The 19,575-nt window shown below is 41.9% G+C and overlaps 1 protein-coding gene across 1 annotated transcript in view; it reads left to right on the forward strand.

Moving 5' to 3' along the window:
* LOC142313025 (uncharacterized) overlaps nt 1-19,575 on the forward strand; it is a 70,587-nt gene that overhangs the window by 30,769 nt on the left and 20,243 nt on the right. The window contains exons 5-7 of the mRNA XM_075352012.1: nt 642-739; nt 936-1,026; nt 6,321-7,289. Coding sequence (XP_075208127.1) covers nt 642-739; nt 936-1,026; nt 6,321-7,289 — 1,158 coding nt within the window. The remainder of the gene's footprint in view (nt 1-641; nt 740-935; nt 1,027-6,320; nt 7,290-19,575) is intronic.

Consider the following 19,575-nt stretch of genomic DNA (forward strand, 5'->3'; position numbering starts at 1 on the left):
CCCTCAGTCTTTGCATATCCAGAGTGTGTTTCACAAGTCCCTGTTAAAAAATTTAAAAAAAAAATTCCCTCAGCTTTGTCTACCTCATCCCCACATGTTCCATTGACAGTGGTTTGCAGTATGAGGTGCAGGTGATTGTTGATCCTTGTAGGGTACGGCATTCCCTTCAATACTAGGTACATTAATTGACAACACAGGCTTCCATGCTTGTTCTTGGAGGTGCTGTTTGCTCAGGTGTTTTATCTTCTTGGTAATTTCTCTGCTTGTTTACAGAGCATGCTCTCCCAGAACCTTGCCAGTTGTATATTCTGGTTCTATAGTTGTGCTGTTGGCCTGTGTTTCTGTTTGTGTTCTCATCTCTGTTTCTTGACCCCATTGTTGCTTGACTCCTCTGCCTGCTCCCTGTTCCTGTCGCGACCTCCTGGCTTTAGACCTTGGACCATTACCTGACGACATCTTTGTTTACTATCTGAATCCATTACGTGCCTTCCTGGAATTCTGACCCTCGGATCATGACTTGACTACGCCTTTGTGTACTCCCTATATCCATACTTGTCCTTTTGTCACCAGACCCTTGCTTTCCTGATTTGTACAACCCATAAGCAGTGACTAGCATTACACCCTGTATGTGTTTCTTCCAGTTCTATCCAGTAAGAGGACAACACCAGAGAGATGTCCCCGTCCTCTTCTCCCACAGGACTGTAAACAAGAAGATCCCGATGTTCCTCAGGATCATCAGGTAGATGGAGAGAAGGTATCATGAAATCTCCCTATGATGTGTAGACGGCTGTGAAGATCTTGTGCTCAGTCTTGTTTTATCCTCCAGTATTATATGATTTATACTTGTGTAATGAGAGCGGTGGAGATGGCAGGATTAGAGCTGATCATAGATGGGACTTCTCCATCTGTCTGTGACTTTTAAATATTTGTTTCAGGGTGAAGATCTGACCCATATTAATACTACAGAGACATATGTGAGGGGTGATGAGCGGAGTAAAGAGGAGATTCCTACAGATAATCGCCCAGGTGAGTAGTGACCACTAAATGCAGAGAAGTCCCAGATTCTTCTCATTCAGCAGCTGCTACAATGTGGGACTAAGAAGAAGGAACAAAACTTATTATCCTAAAAATAAGGTGTAAGAGGTTTCCCGGACATCCTAGACACGGAGAATGTGCATCCAGCCCCCGACAGGTATCCTGCATGTGTCCTATTAGTTGGTTACATGAGACGGTTGCGCTCTCTTGCACAGAGTGTAGCAGCATTTTTCTGCACCTGATTGTGAGATTGGGCCGGAGTTTAGCTCTAGAGGTGACAATTTACAGATAAATTTATAAAATTCCTAAATAACACAATTGTTCCCACTAAATTACATCCCTCAGCATTGATCAGGAGGCCGGTATGTTACCTATTATCTCACCTATGAATATTGACTTAGCAGAACTTTTGGACGTATTCAGTGAATTTACTTCTGACATTTTCAAAGATGGGCAGAGTATTTTACAGCCGTCATTAATGTCTTACCAGTTGAACTTTTTATAGGAGTTGGGGAACAATTTAGGGTCACCACCTCCTGGGTCTGGGGGAAGTATGTGATTAAGAGAAGCATTATTCGTCATTCACAGCTACTGCTGCTTCAGTGCTTATCTCCGGCCTTTCTGTACTTGACTGCAGCCATAGTGTGCCATATAAAACATGTGAGCGCTGCAGCCCATCGCTGTCCTCACAGTATACCTGATGCAACGGTCATGTCTGTTATCAGGCTCGTCATTACAGCAGCCAAGTAGACTAAGATGGAAGAAGAGCAGTAAAGTGGTTGCCCTGAAATGGCAATGGATTCAACAGGCGAGTAATGCTTATATTATAAAAATAATATATTTATTTCTATAGTTCCAACATATTTCACAGCGCTTTACAATTCAGAGGTTCATATACAAACAATCATAAGTAACAGCTACAGAAGATACAAAATTTAAAGTAAAAATAAAGATCACCCTGCTCATAAGAGCTCATAATCTACAATGGGGTGAGGTGGGGGTGACACAAGGTTCAAGCGCTTATTTTCAATGACGATCCAGCCATCTCGAAGAAATGGGGGATAGATAAAGGGTGCATGAGCCATAACCAGCCAATCGTTGTAATGCTTTGGGGTGAAATGGAGTTTGAGGGAGAATTATGTTCTGAGGAATAGTAAAGGGGATATATATGAATTGACTTTGATTAGGGAGGGTGATAGCCACTTTAAAAAGATGTCTTTATAGGGAGCGTCTAAAGCTGTGCAATTGTAGATCATCATAGATTCTTGGGGTAGAGCATTCTCAGAAGAAGTCTTGGAGCCGGGAGTGGGAGGTTCGAATTAGTGAGGATGTTAGTCGAAAGTTGTTTGTGGAGCGTAGAGAATGAGTAGGGGATAGACAGAGATAAGGGTGGAGATGTAGAGGGATGCCATGCTGTGAAGAGGTTTGTGGGTGAGAACCAGCAATTTAAATTGGATCCTCTAAGGCAGGGGTGGGGAACCTCCGGCCTGCGGGCCGTATGCGTCCCGCGATTACCTTTTCTGCGGCCCCCGGGCATATTCTCGGGAGCAGTAGTGTTCGAGCTGCCGCCGTGGTTTTGCCGGGCACCTGCCCTTTAAATCTCCACATGCGCTGCTTTGTACCAATGGGCTCTCTCGCTAGCCAGTGCCATCAAGCACAGGACTTACTTTGTGGGTGGATTTAGCGCTCTGCGCTTTAGTCCCACAGCAGCTTCAGAGGTTCCAGCGGAGTGTGCCCGCCCTCATGAGACGTGCCTGGTGCCCACCCTCCAGTGCTGTGAGCCCGGCGGCCACCCTCCCAAGATGTGTGCTCGCCCTCTGGTGCTTTGTGGCCCTCCCAGTGTTGTGTGCAACCCTCAGTGCTGTGGATCACCCTAGGTTTATGTCCCCCCTCACCCTCCCCCAGTGGTGTCTGTGCTCCACAAGTGCTGTGTGACCCCCCCCCCCCAGTGCTGTGTATTACTCCCAGTGATGTGTTTCCCCAATGCTTTGAACCACCCCCAGTGCTGTGTAGCCCCCCAAAGTGATGTCTTGCCCCTTAATGATGTCTGTGCTCCGCAAGTGCTGTCCGTGCCTCCCAGTCCCCCCAGTGATGTCTGTGCCCCCAGTGATGTCCGTGTCTCCCCAGTGCTGTCCGTGTCTCCCCAGTGCTGCTGTCCGTGACCCTCCCCAGTGCTGTTTGTGTCCCAGAGCCATTTTTCTGCTTCCCACTGATGTCTGTGCCCCAGCCCCTCCTGTCATATGTATGCCCCCATCCTCTCCTGTGATGTGCATTTGCCCCAGTCCCTCCTGTGATGTGCATTTGCCCCAGCCCCTCCTGTCATGTGCATTTGCCCCATCCCCTCCTGTCATGTGCATTTGCCCCATCCCCTCTCTGTGCTCCACAACTGCTGTGTGACCCCCCCCCCAGTGCTGTGTATCACTCCCAGTGATGTTTCCCCAATGCTTTGAACCACCCCCAGTGCTGTGTAGCCCCCATAGTGATGTCTTGCCCCTTAATGATGTCTGTGCTCCGCAAGTGCTGTCCGTACTTCCCAGTCCCCCCAGTGATGTCTGTGCCCACAGCGATGTCCGTGTCTCCTCAGTGCTGCTGTCCGTGACCCTCCCCAGTGCTGTTTGTGTCCCAGAGCCATTTTTCTGCTTCCCACTGATGTCTGTGCCCCAGCCCCTCCTGTCATATGTATGCCCCCATCCTCTCCTGTGATGTGCATTTGCCTCAGCCCCTCCTGTGATGTGCATTTGCCCCAGCCCCTCCTGTCATGTGCATTTGCCCCAGCCCCTCCTGTCATGTGCATTTGCCCCGGCCCCTCCTGTCATGTGCATTTGCCCCGGCCCCTCCTGTCATGTGCATTTGCCCCGGCCCCTCCTGTCATGTGCATTTGCCCCGGCCCCTCCTGTCATGTGCATTTGCCCCGGCCCCTCCTGTCATGTGCATTTGCCCCGGCCCCTCCTGTCATGTGTATTTGCCCAATTCCCTCCTGTCATGTGTATGGCCCCAGCTTCTCCTATGATGTTTATGCCCCAGTAGCAATGTGATGTATATATCACAGGAGGGGCTGGGGCCATACACATTACAGGAGGGAATGGAGCATATATATGACACTGGAGATGCTGGGGCATATAAATCACATTGGAGACGTTGAGAACATATACATCACATTGGAGAGGCTGGGGCATATACATCACAGGAGGGGCAGGGGGCACATACATCATAGGAGGGGCTCGGGGCATATACATGTCCCCTGCCCCTCGTGTGATATAAGTGCCCAAAGTGTCTCCTGTCATTTATATACAGCAGTCCCAGCGTCTCCTATGGGATGTATGTGCCTCCAGTGTCTCCTGTGATGTATATGATTTACCAATCTTATTGTCACAAAGAGTTGACTGCACTCCAGACTGAGACAAACCTGGAAAAGCAGCTGTGAGAAGCAACATGATCAATGTCACCAAACATCACAGCCACACCAAAGAGAAACCGCTCCGGCCACCACAGTAGGAGTGTAGGGGTGAGTTAATGAATTGTCTGACCAAATAAAAATAGCAGGGTCATTTTCACATTGATAATTTTGTGCGGCCCACGAAGGTTGGTAGACATTTCCAAATGGCCCTTGGTAGAAAAATAAGGTATGGGAAGCCAGTGCAATTGTAGCGCCGTTGTCTCTGCAGAGATGCCGAATTATTCACCACTCCAGCCGCATCACGTCCTCTGCCGCAGTGTTCTGGCCATCCACGTGTGCTGCTGTCTCCTTCCTTTCCCGAAGTCTGTAGACGCAGCCCAGGTTTTCCTGGAGTGTGCTTAGGGTGCGCGCACACTGGCCCTCCTCAAAGAAATGGCACACCATTTCCTGGAAATGCTCAGAGGCAGTATGTATTTAAGGCACCCTCCCATTAGAGGTGACTGCGCAATGCTCCTAGTTAGTCAGTGTCTCAGTCTACTAGCTAGTTTTCAAGTCCCGTTTATCCCTGTGTCAATTTCCTGTACTTGCCTTCCCATAACTGTCTATCCCTGCCGTGCCCACCATTCCTGTCCATACCTGCCTCAGTCACCCCACCTGTACGTGTTTACACCGGAGTCCATCACCTGCCCTGGGGGTCAGGTGCCACAGTCCCAGTCACTACCCTGGGAGTGGTGCCTGGTGTTCTTGCAGTGGGTGCTTAGTTAAGACCCTTCATTTAAAGGGTAAACCCAGGTCCCCACTGTAATCCAGTGGGTCCACTACTCCCGCTTGCTGCCTCTACATCGGCAGCGTGCGTTACAGCAATGACTGGCACAGAGCGAAAGCACCTGAGTAATAATTAGCCAGATAGGTGACCCTGGCTGCAGCATTAAGGATGGACTGAAGAAGGGGAAGTCCAGTGAGGGGGAGGCCAACTAATAGAGAATTACAAAAATCGAGGCAGGAGTGGATGAGGGCCACAGTGAGGGGTTTTGTTGTTTACATGGTGAGAAAGGAGTAGATTTTAGAAATGTTCTTCAGGTGCAGGTGACAAGAGTGAGTGAGAGATTGTGTAAAGGTGACAGAAAGATCGATGTCAAGCATAACACCCAGCCAGCGAGCCTGCTGCCTATGCGTTATCATGGTGCCAGAAACAGAGAGGGAGATGTCAGGTTTAGGGAGGTTAGTAGATAGAGGGAGTAGAAGAAGCTCCCTTTTGGAAAGGTTCAATTTCAGATAGAGATCAGACATAATGTCGGAGACAGTGGACAGACAATGAATGGTGTTCTGTAGTACAGTGGGGGTGAGGTCAGGGAATGAGGTGTATAGCTGTGTATATTCATTTATCACAATCTCCCACTTTTTTTTATCAACACGAGAAAACCACTTTACAAATTTACTTTTCCAGTATTACACTTCTACAAAGTCAAAGTTCATGCAGAATCGCACTGTTCCTCTGTTCTGCAATAAAATTCATGTGGCTGTCGGAGATTGTGCAAGACAGACACCCTCCCCCTACCTAATAGTACTGACTGACAGGCTCATTTATGATTCTCCACTGAGGGTCTTATACAAAATAGTGGTGACCGACACTCTGAGACATGAACCTAGGAAGATGCTGAATTCACACTGAACTGGAGAACAGCTAGAGCCTCTCCTGGTGGCCTGATATCATTATCTAGTGGTCCTTGCTCTGTGCTGTTTAGTTAGAATACTACCAACATATTAGTGAATTATCGAATTTTGCAACATGACTTGCAATTTTATTTAACATTTTTTTTTATAATCTAAGGAAACTATTTCCAAGTTTATATTATTGAAAAAGTAATAAAAGTGTTATTCTTGGCAGGAGACTGTATTGGGAGATCAGAGGGACTTCTGGCATTTTCAGATTTTAAATCATATGATGTTGGTGTGCCACAAGACACAAATGATGAACATTACGTTATCCCAGCTGTATCCTCAGTGTTTCACAGCAAAGATCTACCATCTGATCCTGTTAAACAGATCCTATCTTCTGATTCATCACAGGCTATTAAGGAAAATAAAAGTAAGAGAAGGGATGTTATAACTATCAAAGGAATGAAGATATTTTCATGTTCAGAGTGTGAGAAATATTTCAATAATCAATCAACCCTTGTTGCACATAAGAGAAGTCACACAGGGGAGAAGCCATATCCATGTCCAGAATCTAGTAAGTTTTTTGTAGATAAATCAACTCTTGTTAAACAACAGAGAACTCACACAGGGGAGAAGCCATTTTCATGTTCAGAATGTGGGCAATGTTTTGCAAGGAAATCACATCTTCTTAGACATCAGAGAATTCACACAGGGGAGATGCCATTTTCATGTTCAGAATGTGGGAAATGTTTTAGAGAGAAGTTAAATCTTGTTACACATCAGAGAACTCATACAGGGGAGAAGCCATTTTCATGTTCAGACTGTGCGAAATGTTTTAAGCAGAAATCAGGGCTTGTTACACATCAGAGAACTCACACAGGGGAGAAGCCATTTTCATGTTCAGAATGTGGGAAATGTTTTAAGCAGAAATCAGGGCTTGTTACACATCAGAGAACTCACACAGGGGAGAAGCCATTTTCATGTTCAGAATGTGGGAAGTGTTTTGTAGATAAATCATCTCTTGTTAAACATCAGAGAACTCACATAGAGGAGAAGCCATTTTCATGCACAGAATGTGGGAAATGTTTTAATCAGAAATCAGGGCTTGTTACACATCAGAGAACTCACACAGGGGAGAAGCCATTTTCATGTTCAGAATGTGGGAAATGTTTTGTAGATAAATCAACTCTTGTTAAACATCAGAGAACTCACACAGGGGACAAGCGATTTTCATGTTCAGAATGTGGGAAATGTTTTGTATATAAATCATCTTTTGTTAAACATCAGAGAACTCACACAGAGGAGCAGCCATTTTCATGCACAGAATGTGGGAAAAGTGGTGTGTTTAAATCACATTTGGTTAGTCATCAAAAAGACAGCTAGGGAAGCAACCATATATCTATGTTGAAATTATGGGAACTGCTTTTATTTCAAAACACATGTTAAACATTAAAGAGCTCACATAGTTGAGAAGATATTTTCATACCCAGAATGTGGAAAATGTTTTATTTTAAAATAAGTTGCTTAATTTTTTATAAAGTCGTATTGTAAATAAAGGGGAGAAGCCATATTCATGTTCTGAATTTAAGAAATGTTTTTCCCTAAATGAATACAATAATAAATTAGAATCTAAATAGCTCAAATATATTTCACACCTGTGCACTGAATATTTTATATTAAAATATACAGTGTATGAAATACTTTTGTTCATATAGTGTATATGTGTGAACATATGCATATTAGACCTAAAGGATGTTTTTTGGTTTCCTATTCTAAATCGATAGACATACAAGAATGGGAGTTCTTGTGGGCATTCTTCAGAAGAGCATTTGTGAGTTCAGACAGAACTTTTTTTTGTGCTGGAGCAAAGTCATGCTGCAACAGAAAATGGCCTTACTCCAATCGCAAATGCAAAGTCTTATCCATTCAATGCCCAAAATGTATTGGTGTGATGAATTCAGATTTCACTTCCTTGGCACTATAGAGCCTATGTAAATCCCTGAAAAGCACCCCATAGCATTATCTTTTTTGCACCAATCTTTACATTGGTACCTGCCTGTTAGGCAGGTAACATTCCCCTACTTGACAGCCCATAGCATGACACTATGGGCACACTGTTTTTACACAGAAGTGAGTCCCAAATGTAGTTTGCACATTGCAGTTATTGAGTCAGCAAAGCTGGTGGACATTTCTGGAGCAATTTACGACACTCAATTGGTTTCAATGTTGATAGATTTGTTGGGTCGGCTACACCATGCTCTCTGCCACCCCAGCCAACCCAGTTTAGTCCACTTTGAACAAAAAAAACATTTGCGTGCAAGTTTAAGTTGGGCAAAAAAGGGCAACATTTCTAACAAATTTTTGACAGAATTCTGGTGAAAACATATTGATGTCTCAGGACCTTTTGTTTTCTTGGCCCAGATGCATGACTTTACATTTACCCTATTAATCTTCACTCTCTTTCCCATTTCAAGCCTCCCCCTCCCCAAATCCTTCTGTAAATATTACTTTAATAATGTTACATTATCCTTGCGCTGTTGATAACCTTGCAGACCTTAGTATAATTTGCAAATGCTGAAATCTATTCTGTATGACCTCACAAAGAACTTTAATGAATATTTTAAAAAGAATTATGTTAATTATGCGCAGTGGAATAAAATGTATTTTGTTTTTTAAATTTCACTTCTCCATTGCAAAGATATTAGCAGTATACAGTACCTTGCGGAAGTATTCACCCAATCATCCCCTTGGCTTTTTACCTATTTTGTTACATTACAAGCTGTGTTTCAATATTTTTGTTATTTGATTTGTATGAGATGTATCGGCACTAAATAGTCTAAACTGGGGAAGTGAAGTGAGAAAAATACAGAAAAAAAAAATAAAAACTGCCATGTGCATATGTATTTAACCCTTTGGCTATGAAGCCCCTAAAAATTTCTGGTGCACGCAATTACATTCATAAGTCACATGCTTAAGGGTGCTTTACACGCTGCGACATCGCTAACGATATATTGTCGGGGTCACGTCGTTAGTGACGCACATCCGGCGCCATTAGCGACATCGCAGTTTGTGACACCAATGAGCAACGATCAACGAGCGCAAAAACGTGAAAAATCGTTGCTCGTTGACATGTCGTTCATTTCCTTAATATCGTTGCTGCAGGTACGATGTTGTTCGTCGTTTCTGCGGCAGCACACATCGCTATGTGTGACACCGCAGGAACGACGAACATCTCCTTACCTGCGTCCACCGGCAATGAGGAAGGAAGGAGGTGGGCGGCATGTTCCGGCCGCTCATCTCCGCCCCTCCTCTGCTATTGGACGACTGCCGTGTAACATCGCTGTAACGCTGCACGAACCGCCCCCTTAGAAAGGAGGCGGATCACTGGCCAGAGTGACGTCGCAGGGAAGGTAAGTCCGTGTGACGGGTGTTAGCGATGTTGTGCGCCACTGGCAGCGATTTGCCCGTGTCGCACAACCAACGGGGGCGGGTACGCTCGCTAGCGATATCGGTACCGATATCGCAGCGTGTAAAGTACCCTTTTGTGAAAGGAAGTCCACCTGTGTGCAATCGAAGTGTCCCAGGGTCTGTCAGTATATACACACCTTTTCTGAAAGGCCACAGAGGCTGTAACACCATTAAGCAGGGGGCACCACTAACCAAACACCATGAAGACCAAGGAGATCTCCAAACAAGTCAGCAACAAAGTGGTGAGAAGTACAAGTCAGGGCCGGGTGCTAAAAAAAATATCCCATTCTCTGATGATCCCCCGAAGCACCATCAAATCTATTATCATCAAATGGAAAGAACAATGCTGAGATCAATAGCGATCTTAGCATTTAGGAGGATAGGAAAGTGAGTGCGCTCCCTCTTCCACCTAAACAGTCTTACGTAATCGATCTAATCATTTGCTGCCAATCGAAAGTCAAATGGTGACCTTCGGCTTTGCCACCTATGGTAGCCTGTTAAATCATACCAACGCTGCAAAAAAAGTGGAAAAAATTCTAAACATAGATTTAAAAAAGAAAATGACAAATCAAAGAACAAAAAAAAATCATTAATTTTTTTATTTATTTATATACGGTATGTATATTACATATATATATACTGTGTGTGTATATGTATGTGTGTGTAATATATATATATATATATATATATAAAAACCTATGTATGTATGTATGTATGTATATATGTGTATGTGTGTATATGTATATACTGTATATATGTATGTATATATATATATATATATAATATGTGTATATATTATAATATATTCTAGTAATGTAAGGATAGATAAACAAAAAATAATTGCTATCACCGCAGCTGGAAGAAGCAGATCAATTAACCTGTCATACTATTTAACCCTTTCTGTGATTGTTTTAAAAAGAAGGGAAAAATAAGTGCGAAAAAACTATGGTTTTTCATCATACCAACGGAAGGTGGAATAAAAGGAAATCAAAGAATCGCATGTAAATGAAAATGGTATTGCTGAAAATGTCATCTTGTCCCAGTGAAAACAAGCCATGACATAGCTCGGTGAGCTGCAAAAATAAAACGACTTTAGCTCTCAGAATATAGTGATGCAAAAAGCAATTCTTTCTTTCTATAAAATTTTATTTTGTAAAATACACCGTAAATTACAACAATAGAGTGTAAAGCTTCCAGCCAGGGTACATACAAAGAAAATTTTTCCGAGGCTTGTGTAGCGGTGCCCCCTCCCCGACACGTGTTTCGGACTGTGTGCTGTGAGAGATTGGCATCATGACCAACCTGCAGCCCATGAACACATAGCATAGACCAAAGAGTTAGTCATTTTTTTTTTTTTTGTAAATTCTTTATTTAACAGCAGACATGGAGATAGGAAAATCCAACAGCATACAAATTAGAAACAATATAACCAAAAATGGCATCTTCTGAGTAAGTCATTTTTAATGCACCCACAAATCACAATGCTCATTGGTGCATATAACGCTGACTTAGGGAGGAGTTCAGCAACCTCAATGGCGTCACCATGTAGCGGACACCACGGCGAACAATGCACTTCCCACATATAAAACACGTAACAGCTGCCACAATGCGAACCCCTAGGCACAGTAATTAGATACTACCACAGACACCGAGCGCCGGCCAGTCAATGCGCATCCACACCAATGGATTACAAGTGAGACTGTGCGACTGAACGTAGCTGTATTGTATGAAATATCTGAAAGCTATATTGCACCTAATAGAGGGTTAGTACGTAGATGAAATGTCTGATAACAGAAGCAATAGCGGCAAATACACATATAACATAACAACAGGAAAGTACTGGGAATAATATCCTAATGATGTTATTATATGAGACATTACATGAAGAGAAAGGAACAAGCAAAATGCAAAAATTATATAGAAATAGTATCAAACAACACAAAATAACTAAACAACATAATGATAGAAGAGAACCCAAATATCAAAAATGAATAAATTAAAAACACAGGTGGGATGTAAAAAGCAATTTTTGGAGTAAGAACAGACAGCTGTTTCTTTGCGAAAGATGTCAGACTGTTGGAAACTGTTATTACCTCTCTTTATGAGCACATCCAGGAAGTCAATTTGATGATAATTAGTGATGGGCGATCCCGATCTGTAAAGATCGAGGATTGTACCGATCACATAGTGATCGTGTACACGATCCCGATCACGAACTTTCTTGGGAAACTCGTGTTACGGATCGGGTCCAGGGGCTGTAAAAAATAAAAAAAGCACATTATTAAAAAACATTCTGATCATACTTACAGGTCCCGCGACGCGTCCTGCAGACTCTGTCAGCCGGCCGCTTCAGCTTAACGTCTGTCCGATCATTGCTGTGGCCCCCGGTAATCACCTCTGACTAAAAGGACCTTCCGTGACGTCATAGCCATGTGACCAGTACCTCATTGGCTACAGACTGGTCACATGACTGACATCATCAAAGGTCCTGGTAACTGAACTTTCATTGTCACTGTGCGAGTGTCGCATCGCATCACAGCGCACAATTTCCCGACAGGAGCGGGTCAGCTGCATGTATTTCCTAGCAGGTGATGCGCTCCTGTCCTGAGAGCATCAGGTGCGGGGTGATACAATGCGAGACGCAAGTGAAATCATACCCTCACTGTCTGCCTGCTATCTCTTTGTACAGAGCAATGTAGCAGAGCTGACAATGCTCTCTGCTTCTCACTGTGTATAGACTGTGTGTGTGCACAGTGATGAAGCAGAGTTGACATTGCTGTCCCTGTGGATTACGTCGGACTAAGGACTTTTTTTATAATAAAGATAGAGCCTCCATGTTTTTTTGTTTTATTTCTAATAAAAAAATGTTTTTTGTTTTTGTTTTTTTTTTACTGTTTACTAGAAATTTATGGTGGTCTAATGTCTAATTTGGCGTGACACCATGAATTTCAGGCTTAGTACCACCTGAGAATACAAAGCTGGTATTAACCCCTTTATTACCCAGGGCCGCTTACGCGCCTGAAAATGGCACTAAGAAACAATGCGCCATTTCCAGCGGCGGCTGCAGGCTGTGGAGAATTCCAGCCACCAGCTGCCTGGCTTTACTTGACTGGCGATCAAAATATGGCGGGAGCCCACGCATTTTTATTTTTTTTGTACTTATTTTTTTAAATAATTAAAAAAAATGGGCTTCCCTGTTTTTTGATTGCCAGACAAGGTAAAGCCAGGCAGACGGGGGTGGCAGCCCAAAGCCGTCTGCATTATCTGCGCTGAGAATCAAAAATACTGCGGAGCGCCACATCTTTTTTTAATTATTTATTTTTATACAACTATATAGTGTGCATATACAGTATGTATGTATGTATGTATATGTATGTATATATATATATATATATATATATATATATATATATATATATATATATATATATATATAGTGCCTTACAAAAGTATTCAGCTCTCTTGAATTTTTCAACCTTTTCCCACATTTCAGGCTTCAAATATAAGGATAAAAATTTTAATGTTATGGTGAAGAATCAACAAGTGGGACACAATTGTGAAGTTGAACGAAATGTATTGCTTATTTTAAATTTTTTAAAAAAAAATTAACTGAAAAGTGGGGCGTGCAATATTATTTGTCCCCTTTAAGTTAATACTTTGTAGTGCCACCTTTTGCTGCGATTACAGCTGCAAGTCACTTGGGTATGTCTCTATCAGTTCTGCACATCGAGAGACTGAAATTTTTGCCCATTCTTCCTTTGCAAATAGCTGGAGCTGAGTGAGGTTGGATGGAGAGCGTTTGTGAACATCAGTTTTCAGCTCTTTGCACAGATTTTCGATTGGATTTAAGTCTGGACTTGGAATGGCCAAGTCAAACACCTGGATACGTTTATTTGTGAACCATTACATTGTAGATTTTGCTTTATGTTTGGGATCATTTTCTTGTTGGAAGACAAATCTCCGTCCCAGTGTCAGGTCTTTTGCAGAATCTGGGTTTTCTTCAAGAATGGTCCTCCATCCATCTTCCCATCAATTTTAACCATCTTCCCTGTCCCTGCTAAAGAAAAGCAGGCCCAAACCATGATACTGCCACCACCATGTTTGACAGTGGGGATGGTGTGTTCAGGGTGATGAGCTGTGTTGCTTTTACGCCAAACATATCGTTTGGCATTGTGCTCAAATAGTTTGATTTTGGTTTCATCTGACCAGAGCACCTTCTTCCACATGTTTGGTGTGTCTCCCAGGTGGCTTGTGTGTGGCAAACTTCAAACAACACTTTTTATGGATATCTTTGAGAAATGGCTTTCTCCTTGCCATTCTTCCATGAAGGCCAGATTTGTGCAGTGTACGACTGATTGTTGTCCTATGGACAGACTCTCCCACCTCAGCAGTTCATCCAGAGTGATCATGGGTCTCTTGGCTGCATCTCTGACGAGTCTTCTCCTTGTTTGAGATGAAAGTTTAAATGGACGGCCGGGTCTTGGTAGATTTGCAGTGGTATGGTACACCTTCCATTTCAATATGATCGCTTGCACAGTGCTCCTTGGGATGTTTAAAGTTTTGAAATCTTTTTGTAACCAAATCCGGCTTTAAACTTCTCCACAACAGTATCAAGGACCTGCCTGTTGTGTTCCTTGGTCTTCATGATGCTATCTGTGTGTTAAACAGAACACTGAGACTATCACAGAGCAGGTGCATTTATACGGAGACTTGATTATACACAGGTGGCTTATATTTATCATCATCAGTCATTTAGGACAACATTGGATCATTCAGAGATCCTCAATGAACCTCTGGAGTGAGTTTGCTGCACTGAAAGTAAAGGGGACGAATAATATTGCACGCCCCACTTTTCAGTTATACTGTGTATATATATATTTTTTTTAAGTTTAAAATAAGCAATAAATTTCACAAATGCTACGCAAAAGAGGTTTTGCAACAACCGTGCCATACCTTTTATACCGGAAAGTAGGTTAGCTCCAGGTCATCCGATTTAAGGGAAATGGTCACGTGTACACGTGGTCAGAGTAGGAGAAAGTCTAAATCCAATCCAGCAAGAGAGAGCCATGGCACAATCCATCCAATATTCCAAAGTGCTTTATCTACTTCATTCGGTGCAGGTACAAATAGCGGGGAAAGAGCCGGGTGCGGGCCCCCAGTGGACGACGACCGTTTTGCACCTCCTTGTGCTGTATAATGAATTTCTGTGGCAGATAGCTGTATTTTGCATAATTCTTCCAAGTAGCATGGAAGAATTATGAGGGTTGAACGTGAGTTTCTAGTAACAAAACTGATCTTTTAATAGGCCTCAGACTTATACAATTTGCACAGTCGCACTACAGTGTTACCCGCTTTATACTATGACTTCTATATCACATCTTTGAGATTTTTAAGACGTTTAAGACTCGCATGTTGCTGTTGGGTTAGGTTATCCCTAAAAAAAAGTTCATGGTATTTCTTTTAAAGTCATTGCACACCAATTGTAGAAATATTTACACATGCAGATATAGGGATAATAGTGGAATTTTTATTTCTGCTAGATCGATGTAGACATCTTAGCTAGGGCAAAACTGTCATCTTCGGTAGCCAGCTCCTCTAGCATTAGTAAAGTTGCCTATTTGAGTGTGGGGAAACCTTTCCACATCTTCTTGAACAGAAAGGAACCTCGCAAAAATGTTTAAGTACTTTTATAGCTGTAAAGCGATCAAAACATATACTGGGTGAGAAAGTAAAACCTTTTGACAGAAAAAGTATGCTGTGAAAGGTTGATGACCTTTTGGTGTGTTTTTGGTCAGTACTTCTGGATTTTGTGGACATTTGTTAGTTGAAGAAATCTGATCCCATTTACGTTTAGTTCTCTTGTCAGATCAGGTTGCCGTGGAAAATTGGGAAGTATCTGACTGATATAAAGACGAAATACAGGATATGGATAGGCATCATTGGTTACGGTTGTGGGTAGGGATGCATCGCCATTTGTAGACTCGTTTTTGTTGATCGTCATTGCTATTTCAGAGCAACGTTTTGGCTTGTCTCACGTATCTCCTTTTCCCATTCATCAGATGCTTTATCCATAGATGTATTGAATGATGATAGATTTTCAGGTGTGGATACATTTTTATATGACTATTCTAATTCAATTTCTAATGCAGTCAGCAAATTGTGGTTTAGTTCTATGAATAATTCCATATATTGGTTATAACTTGCAGTGCAGATATTTTCCTATCTAGTAAAAAATGATTCATCAGTGATAGGGAATAAAACCACATGGAATCAGCTTTTTTTAATGTAATCCACCAGGAAAGCTTTGTTCCATCATATTTGTGTTCGTTTATACATTAGATGTTTAATATTTAATTGTAAGGTGCTCACATCTCTCTGGCCATTCCCCCTTGAAGTGGGATCACTGTCAAATACCCGTGCCACCTGTTTGCCAGGTGATATCCCTGGCCTTGTAATCCATTGTAGCCAGGAGCTACAATGGATTACACAGAAATGTCTGCACCAGATTTCAGCACCAATTTTTCACTATTTGGCAGAAAAACACCAAATGGCGTAAAAATGTATTTGTGCATTTTTTGGCCAATAGATGCAAATTTGGTGTTGACATTTTTACACCTCCACCAAGTCTACACCTCCTGGCAAAAAAATGCATCAAAACCGTATCATATTGCATATGGTTTTGATGCTATTTTTTTGCTAGGAGGTATAGATTGGGGGCACCAGCCTCACCAAATCGGCATCTCTTGGCAAACAACTGCTATGGGCAGCAAAATGGCACTGCAGTATGTGAACCTTTTCATGGCTGCTAAACTGCAAAAAATGACTTTTTAGCATCCTGTTCCATCAAACCACTTGTCTATTTCTGTTACATCGATGACATCTTAATAATCTGGACCAAGTCTGAACAAGAACTTCTAAAATTCTATGACAAATTCAATGCATATCATCCTACAATAAACTTGACATTGCTCCACTGAAAAAGGAAATAAACTTCCTGGATACCACCATAAAAATTCAAAGTGGTTAATTCCATACATCGGTATATCTGAAACCAATTGACCGTTTCACATACCTCAGATGAGACAACTTCCACCCGGAACACATTAAGGGCTCATGCGCACGTAACTGCTGAATATTCTGCATCGATTTGACAGCACATGTGCGCTTCAAATCGCTGCAGAAACACTGCATAATGAATGCATTGTTTTTGTTAAAAAAAAAAGCTGATTTCATGCGCTCGGGATGCTGCCCACACCATAGACAGAGTGGGAGCTGCATCCAAAACGCACAAATAATTGACATTCTGCTTTTATGAACGCACGGATTTCAGTCAAAATGTTAGCACCCAAATCGCTGCGTTCATAAAAGCATCGTGCGCACATGTCATGCACAATCTTCATAGATTGTGCCGGGAACGCAGGATGCATGCATTTACGCTGCAGTGGTATACGCAGCGTAAATACATGCAATTACGCAACGTGCGCACGAGCCCTAAAAGTCCAATGTCTACAGCCAGGCCCTCAGATATAATTGAATCTGTTTCAGCCCAGCAGACAGGGATGAACACAGGGCTGTGGAGTCGGTAAGCCAAACATGCGACTCCGACTCCTCAATTTCCATTGCACCAACTCAGACTTCGATGCCCACATATATTGCTTATATTTAAGAGAAAAAATTATTGTAGTACAATGTGAACATCAGACATTTAATCATTCTTATGATACAATAATCAAGATATTTAGATAGAACATAGAATATATTTATTGGAATACAACTTTAGAACACAAACAACTGTAACAAATTGTAAATATGTATACGCTATGTAATAAACTATGTAAGTGGCAAAAAACAGTTTTCAACAAAAATATACTAAACATTTGCGCAGTCTATGAATTTGTTCTAAGAAATAGAATTGCCTCCATCAGATCCTCCTTCATAGATGACCTCAAATCTGACCTAATAATTTTAAGGCTGGAGAACAATCTCTCTACACTAACTTGGGTTGGAGGTAAAGCCGTAACCAAATGGGCAACATCGCTAACAATTTCCGGGTATAAAAGAATTGCCTCATGCACAGACAGTTTTGATGAACAGTTGATTTTTTCTATTATTTGAGAGCAAGTGAAAAATTTTGCTGAAATATGGTCAGTCTGCTTGCTATTGGAGACGGAGCGAAATATATTTCCTTGCAGCATTGCTTTGCCTGCTCCATGTCATCCAAATACTTGTCAAAGTTAAACTCCCCATCTGATTAGGATGAAGATATGGCAGCAGTAGCACTGTCAGGACCCAAGTCCTCTTGCGCCTGGCAGTCCTGTAGGCCACTCATCCTAACTGCTACCTCAGTCAGAGCTTCTTTTCCTTTAGTTAGCTGTTGATCATCAAGCAGTATATGATGTCTTGGTTCCACATAAACAGCTGCCAGAAAATTTTTATTTTCCAATAGCTGTGTCTCTCTCCGTTTCATTGAAGCAGAAATGCCATCTGCGATTAAACCTCCTCTTTGGGACAGGCAAAATAGCAAGTTCTTCCACTCAATTATGAAAATGCCAGGAGTTAAATCCTCAGCTTGTAATTTTTTAGTCACGGTAAATGGGTGATTAAGCAATTCCTTCAATTCAGCCACCTGTGTCCATTGACCTTCATTTAGTGTTACCTAAGGGTTCGCCATATCTATAAGAAACGTTGTTAGTTCAAGCAATCGCCAAATCATTAAATAAGTGCTTCCCCACCGAGTGGCTTGATCAACAATTGCCCCTTTCCCAGCATGTCTCTTTAAAATGGAATCAATTTTAGGGGTTCTGGCGGCAATAACCAATTTCCTCACTTTTCCAATCAGAATTTCGGCATGTCCCTCTTGCAGACTATCTCTTATTGCCAGCTGCAGTGTGTGCACAACACAGCGTATGTGATGAATATAAAAGTGTTTTGAAGCAGCTTCAACAAGATCATCTAATTCTAAACTATCATTTGCTGTTCTTCTGTTCTAATATCTGTTTGTTCCTCAGTTACATGAAGAGCACTGTGGCCTTCCATCTCAAGCATACTGAATCCTAAATTTTCTTCTAGCTGTTGTTCATTACTCTCATTCATCAATTTAATTGTACTTATCATGTTTGAAGTATTGTTTTGTGAGGATCCGTTTTTGGGCTCAAAAACGGATCCTCACAAAGAATGAGCATGTCAGTTTGTGTGGCGTTTTTCTAATCTGCTTTTGCTATTAAACATTATCTATGAGCTCAAAAACCTTTCAGGTGATGTGGTTTTTTAAAAAGCGGATCTGCTTTTGCAGCTGAAAAACGTATCCTCAAAAAACGCAGTAAAAATGCTGTGTGTGAATGTAGCCTTAGATCAGGAATAGAACAGACATTTATAGGACATTTCATAACTTTCCCAAATTCTTATGAAAAAATATTCAGCACATTCTGCATTGAACTACTGTACCCACTTTATTATATATTTTAGGAGTCTGAGTCAGTCCATTTTATACCGACTCTGACTCCGAATCCACCAAAATGAACACCCGAGTCCGACTCCACAGCCCTATATGAACACTTAACATATCTTAAAAAGACATTTTTAAACCAGGGCTACTACCCCACCTCCATTGATTATCACATCATTAGAGCCGTTAACCCCTAAAAGTGAACTGGTGCAATACAAACAAAAAGAGAAATTAGTAATGTACCTCTGGTGGTGAGCTATACCCCCCAGCTTGAGGTACTGTAAAAGGGGAGTCTTTACTACAGGTGGAACAAATCCTGCCTGCACATTTGCCAATGGCCTGGCTGCTTTTGTGGAATGGAGAAAAAGGGCACAAAGGATCTATTCCCAATATCATAGATATACTGTATATATTCCCAAGGGTATATTTTCTTTATTACTATTACTTACTTTATCTACCTGGTGTATCCCAAACAAGCACAGACTTAAAAATGTTTGTTGTAATAATAAAATATAACAAGTTTATTATTCACTAACAAGACTACGCTTAATACACAATATAATACTAGCAC

Source organism: Anomaloglossus baeobatrachus, chromosome 5, assembly GCF_048569485.1.
Source record: "Anomaloglossus baeobatrachus isolate aAnoBae1 chromosome 5, aAnoBae1.hap1, whole genome shotgun sequence".
Lineage (NCBI taxonomy): Eukaryota > Metazoa > Chordata > Amphibia > Anura > Aromobatidae > Anomaloglossus > Anomaloglossus baeobatrachus.